Below are 6,962 nucleotides of genomic sequence, written 5' to 3'. Positions count from 1 at the left end.
AGTTAATTCTGACTTATTACAATCCTGTAAAGTGTTTCCAAGGAGTGGCTGATGGGTTTGAACCACCAACCTTGTGGTTAGCACACAGTGCTTATTCTATAGCGCCACACCAGGACTCATATAGGGTACCTTTAAGTTGTAATCCCCTCTATGTGAACAGGTCTGGTATCATGAAATATGTGCTTTGTCTTCTCATATATGAATATGAAACTGCGTAGCCTGCACCACCACACCAGGACTCCCTGCAGATACATGAATATAATTTACAGGAGATTTTCTGTGTTTAAGTTCATTTATTTTCTCTTCCATTTCTTTAGTAGTGTTTCCCTTACTTCTTTGTTACGGAGTGTATAGATGAAGGGGTTTAAAACTGGAGTTACCACTGTGTTCAGGATATGGACAGCCTTGGTCAGATCTAAGGCATCTTTGATTGAGGTTCGAACATGGAGGAAGATGGTGGATCCATACCAGATGAGCACCACAGTTAGATGAGAGGAGCAGGTGGAAAATGCTTTGCTTCTACCACTGGCTGAGGGGATCCTGAGGATGGTGCTAATGATGAAGATGTAGGAAACCAAGGTGATGAGGCAGGAACTTAGAATGACCACAAATGCTATCATAAAGGCCACGAGCTCCACTGCCTTTGTGCTGGTACAGGCCAGGGCAATCCAGGGGGCAATGTCACAGAAGAAGTGATTAATGGCATGTGGGCCACAGAATGAGAGTCTGCTAATAAGGGCTGCAGGCAATGCAATGGCCAGGAACCCACAGATCCATGAGCCCAAAGCTAACTGTGCTGAAAGCAGGCTGCTCATGATAGAACCATAGTGTAGAGGATAGCAGATGGCAAGATAACGGTCATAAGCCATGGCTGCCAGGAGGAAGTATTCCGTGCACCCTAATGAGAAGACGAGGTACATCTGCAAAAGGCAGCCAGTGAATGATATGGTTTGGCTCCTCCCCAGGAGTATGGCCAGGGCTTTTGGGACTGCAGCTGTGGTGTACCAAATCTCCAGGAATGAGAGGTTACTCAGAAAGAAGTACATGGGGGTGTGGAGCTGATGGGAAATACTCACCAACATCAAGATAGCAATGTTACCACCAACTGTGAGGATGTACATCACCAGAAAAAGTAGGAAGAGGGAGAGCTGAAGGGCCTGAGATCCTGGAAACCCCAACAGGAGAAATTCCTGTGGTACAGTTCCATTGTCCGTGCTCCTTGAGGTACTGAAATAAAATCCGAAAACAGTCAAGGCAGTAAAATTTGGGAGGGGAAATGACACAATGCTCAAAAAATAAAGATAAAAGGATTCATGAACGAGTGTCAAAAGAATGCAGCCATGCTGACATGCTATAACATTTGTGTCTCTTTTGTACTTGAAATAATTGTTGTTGTTAAGCACCATCGAGAGTTTCCAAGGAGGGACTGGTGTGTTCAAACTGACCTTGTGGTCCATTGCTTATCCTATAGCCCCACATCAGGAATCCCTATTTGGAATGTTGTTGTTGTTGTTGTTAAGTGCCATCGAGTCGGTTCCGATCCATAGCGACCCTGTACAGGGTTTCCAAAGGTGTAAATCTTTATGGGAGTAGAAAGCCTCATCTTTCTCCCGCGGAGCGGCTGGTAGTTTCGAACCGCTGACCTTAAGGTTCGCAGACCGATTCGTAACCACTACATTAAGTACTGTCAAATCAGTTCTGACCCATAGCGACCCAAATAGGGTTTTCAAAGAGCAGTTGATGAGCTTGAACCACCTATCTTGTGGTTCAAACAGACTTTGCAGTCCAACGCATTAACCCACACCACCAAACTACTTCCCCTACTTGGAATAATGCACACTTTATATCTGGTAGCGTAGTGGTTACGGATCGGGCTTCAAACCGCAAGGTCAGCAGTTCGAAACTACCATCTTCTCTGCGGGAGAAAGATGAGGCTTTCTGCTCCTGTAAAGATTTACAGCCTCGGAAACCCTGTAGAGGGTCGCTATGGGTCGGAACTGACTAGAAGGCACTTAACAACAACAACAATATGTTTTTTTAATGCAGTAGTGGGTCATTTGTTATAATAATTAAGTATCAATTTAGGAATCCGGTCACCAAATAATTATCAAAAAGATATTTGCAAAGCCTGCATATTTAAGATTCAAGATTCATATCTGGTCTCTCTACCTCATCAGCTATTCTAAAATAGGTATTACCATGTATCTATTTCAGCCATAGACTGTATCCAAAACCACAAGGACAGACCACTTTTCTTCTGGACTCACTATTTTCTAAGTTGACTCTTTCTGTACCACCCTTGAATAAAATCGTAAAAAACTGCCTCCCAAAAATATTTTTTGTCACCTGCATATTTCACAGTTATAGTTTCCCAATTATCTTCTAATTTAAAATCCTTCTTCTCAAAAGCATTCATGTGACCATGAACAGAAGAATGGATATGTAATATGTGTCTCATATGAGGACATATATTGGGATATTATTCATTTATAAATAAGAAATTAAGTTCTAATACCTGCCAAGATATGGATAAACCAAGAAAATATTATAACTAGTGAAACAAGTCATATAAAGGTGACTGTTTTATGGTTCTATGTACATAAACTATATACTGTAGGCAAATGTATTTGTTATTGTTAAGTGCCTTAGAGTAGGTTCTAACTCATAACCAATAAGTATAGGATTTGTGAGGACTAGCTTGTGAGTTTGAACCCATGACCTGTGGTTAGCAGTCCATTGCTTATCCTACAGCACCACACCAGGGCTGTAATGTTGCTTAAAGGGTACTTAGTTTCTACTAAGGAGCTCTGGAAGCTTAGTGGTTATGAGTTGGGCTGCTAACCTCAAGGTTAGCAGTTCAAAACTACCAGTTGTTCTGGAGGAGAAAGATTTTTTTTTTTTTTTTTGAGGCTGCTAAGGAGCTCTGGTAACATAGTGGTTACAAATACGGCTGCTAACCTCAAAGTCAGCAGTTTGAAACTAGCAGCCGTTCGGTGGAAGAAAGACGAGGCTTTCTGTTCCTGTAAAGACCTTGGAAACCCTATATAGGGTCACTATGAGTCGGAACCGATTCCACGGCACACAACCACCACCACCAAGGTTTCAAAATGATTTTCTCCTTTTCACAGTTTGATTTTGGATCTTGATTTATTCATGTTTAAACATACTGAGGAGTCCTGGTGTGGTGCTGTGAGATAATTCGTCAGACTGCAAAGGTGTTTGAATTGCAATGTCGGTGTTTAAATCTCACCTTGGAAACCCTATACAGGGTCGCTATGGGTCGGAATCGACTAGACGGCACTTAACAACAACAAAAAACATATTGATGTCATAGTCAAAGTTCTCCGTTACAGTGATGAATTGCTCACGTTAAGAAATATTTCTATATTGATAAGCCACGTGCTTTAAGGCAAACTGCTTCCTACAGCAAAGACACATCATACTTGCATGCACTTTGTTAGCTTTTCTCTCAGCATTCCCTTGCTCCCTCTTTTCTTCCTCATGCTTCACACTCTGATATTCAATTTATGTCAAGTTTAATTGTGGGATAATGCAATAGAACTTAAGGTCGGTTTGAACCACAAGGTTAGCAGTTCAAATTCACCAGCCACTCCTTGGAAATACAGGGTCACTATGAATCAGAACGGACTCGACAGCACTTAACAACAGCAAAATTCAACATCAGTGAGTGTATTTAGACTACAAAATGTGTCTGTAAAGTGACAAGGTCTATACATTGATTTTAACTCAATTATAGAGAAAAAGGTTTTGAAGAAGGTCATCTAAAATCTAGCTTTTTAAGCATTAATCAGCATATCAATTACCTGGAGTTATCAAAATGCAGATTTTCATGAAACCTTCTGTGGTAGAGCCTGTGATTCTGCATTTCACACAAACTTCCAGGAGATATCACAGATTAAGATCATACTCTGAGCAATAATGATATAGCATTCTTCTAAATTTTTAAACAAAGAATCGAAAGATCAAATACATGGCATTAGTTTTCTAAAATGTGCTTGATTAACCCATTTCCCTCAAGTCTATTCAGACCTACAATGTCAATACATGACAGAGTAGAACTAACACAGAGGAATTTCAAAATTGTTCATTTTAAATGATTAACATCTATCTTCATTTGATTGTCTAGTGCGTTTGAAAACATGCTTTTTGGTTAGCAATAACTTGAAACTAGTTTACAACTAGGTCTTCTGTAGGTAGTAGAAGAACCAGATTAATAGTCAACTAAGGAGCTCTGGTAGCGTAGTGGTTACACATCGGGCTGCGAACCGCAAGGTCAGCAGTTCGAAACTACCAGCTGTTCGAGGGAAAAAGATGAGACTTTCTGCTCCCGTAAAGATTTACAGCCTCGGAAAATTACAGCCTCAGAAAACCTGTGCAGGGTCGCTATGAGTCGGAACTGACTCCACGGCACATAACAACAACAACAACAACAACAACAAATGCACTGCACTGCTAGATCAGTTTGAACTGCAAGGTCGGCGATTCAAGCTCCCCAACTGCTCTTCAGAAACACTATACAGGGTCGCTGTGGATTGGAACCAACTCCACAGTACTTAACAACAACAACATACATATAAAGAAAAAATAATTCAATTGTCTTAACTTCCACTCTGAGAGGTGAAACAGTGCAATATAGAATCCAAAAAACAGGATGTTCCATATTAATTAATGCTAAATAATGACTCACAAACTTATCACTGTTATCTTCCAGCATCTGTGTTATTTATGATCGACCAATATATGCAATGGAAGCACTGTGGCTCTGTAGGGTAACCACTGGACTACAAAGTAGTCCAACCAGCTGTTCCTCTTAGAAAGTTGAGGCATTTTTCATCGCAAAGGTCCACAGCCTCAGAAACGCTATATTGAGTGTTATAAGTCATAACCAACTCAAAGGCACTTAACAACAACATATGTAATAGCTGTTTTTTAGTGTAACAAATATTCATCGTTAATGTTCTTTGCTGTTGTTGCTGTATGCTGTATTGCATCTTTTTCCCATGGAGCACCTGATGGATTTGAACTGCCAATCTTTACGGTTACTAGCCCAACACATAGCCCATTATGCTCCTAATGTCTTCTTGTTCTGTACATTTGTTCTTTTGATAACAAATGACCAAAGAGAATCCATTTAAATGTCAATTTATAATTAAAGCTAACAATGGCCAATTTATGCTGTTAAGTACCTTAGAGTAAGTTCTGACTAATAGGGAACTTGTATATGGTTTCCAAGTAGTGTATATTGGGTTTGAACCACCAACCTTGTGGTTATTAGTCCACTATTTATCCTACAGGGCCACACTAGGATTCTAGCCACTATTTAGTGAGTGATTTTTTTTTTTTTTTTTAACCAGTAATTATTCTAGGCATTTGTACTTTCTCTCTAATGAAGTTTTAAAAATCCTACTTAGTTTTGTGATTATCTTTTATTATGGGCAGTAAAACCAATATAAAGAGACTAAAAAACTATAAAGTGGAGTTGTGACTATTAATCACAGGGGTAAAACTCTAGAGCCACAGTGCTTTGAAGACAATAGTTGACTGTTTTCATGGACAAATTTTATACATCTCTTTAAAATCTATTCAGCAGCTCAAGGCGATGAACATTTATATTGAAATGTGAGTCATTATTCAAAGTTATTTCCACAATCTAATACTATGAATATTTTCTATTTTAAATCTTGGGAGTCATTTGGATAATATCTTTAGATTATGTTCTAATTTTTAAAGTTAAAAATAGATGTGTGATGATGTTAAATTAGAGAATAAATAAATAGAGTATGCATAACCATATTATAAAATAGTATTTTCAAATTGGGTTTTCAATTACACTACTGAATTTCCCAGATACCATGAACTCATATTTCCTGGTTATATGTGATAATCATTCCATGCATTTTAATGACTGTATAAATATTTTTATTTGAATATTTTATTTTTAGTTTAATTTTAAGGTAGTAATATGGGACTGTATACATACAATTTTAAAAGGAGTTACAGAAAGTCATAAAAAGAGATAGTGTGATTTTGAAATAACTTAGAATTTTCAAATTAATTAACAGCTTGATCTATTTCATATAGAACATATTCAGCCTCTAGCAACTTACTGAGCAAGAAGAATAACTATTATTTGTTATTTACATTTGAGAAGTATTTGAATTTGTATACAATGTATTTCATTTTCAAACCTACTTGCAATATTTTAGCAAAAGCAACTGAATACAAATTATATCTAAATTATAGCATATTTGAAGTATTGTCTGTTATGGTAGATCTATCACATAATACAGATTTGTGATTACATGCATACCTAGTGACCAATAATCTGATAGAACATGTGTCAGATGTATAACCCTGTTCACTTACCCAAGTTGCAACTCTTTTACCATAAAAGCTAGTTTTATAAACTGTCCTTGATTTCACATTTTCTAAATTTTTTCTTCCATGGTTTTATTTTTCTAAGTTTTTTTTTTTTTTTATATGTCCATCATTCCCTTGGCTTCTCTCTTTATCTTATTTCATAAATATTAGCATTAATTACACTTTGGTTAATCTGATGTTCCATAGTCTTTGAAGCTTTTTAAAGTGTTTTCTTGTTACTTTTTGTCTTATCACTCTGATCATGTCCAGTATTGTTTCTTTCCCAGTTACTTACATTTTGTTTGCCTCAATCTTTCTTATAATGAGCTCCCTACTGACAATAATTTATTATTAAATAATGACTTATGTATGGATAAATCTTCTGGGAGCTGGTGAAATATTACATCCTTCTCTTGGGTTCAAAGGACTAGTACAAGGAGACAGAACCTTTCTAATAGATTGTTTTGCTATACCTTCTGGAAAGAGTGGTTGAAAAACTCATCAATAATTTGATTTACATGACTAAACTATAAAATTAGTGGGATAGGACAGGTACATTATTTTTAGATTTTATATATTTC

General features: G+C 37.4%; 1 protein-coding gene across 1 annotated transcript; it reads right to left on the bottom strand.

Moving 5' to 3' along the window:
- Nucleotides 1-293: 293 nt before the first annotated feature.
- On the bottom strand, nt 294-2,416 carry LOC102814824 (olfactory receptor 6F1-like). Its single transcript, XM_006877764.1, has 2 exons — nt 2,295-2,416; nt 294-1,227 (listed from the first exon to the last, which is right to left on the bottom strand). Exons 1-2 carry the CDS (start codon nt 2,414-2,416, stop codon nt 294-296), a joined length of 1,056 nt encoding a protein of 351 aa, XP_006877826.1.
- Nucleotides 2,417-6,962: the final 4,546 nt, after the last annotated feature.

Source organism: Chrysochloris asiatica, unplaced genomic scaffold (genome assembly GCF_000296735.1).
Source record: "Chrysochloris asiatica unplaced genomic scaffold, ChrAsi1.0 scaffold00592, whole genome shotgun sequence".
Taxonomy (NCBI): Eukaryota; Metazoa; Chordata; class Mammalia; order Afrosoricida; family Chrysochloridae; genus Chrysochloris; species Chrysochloris asiatica.
Note: the sequence above shows the minus strand (reverse complement) of the source record. Positions and strands in the feature narration are given on the sequence as shown.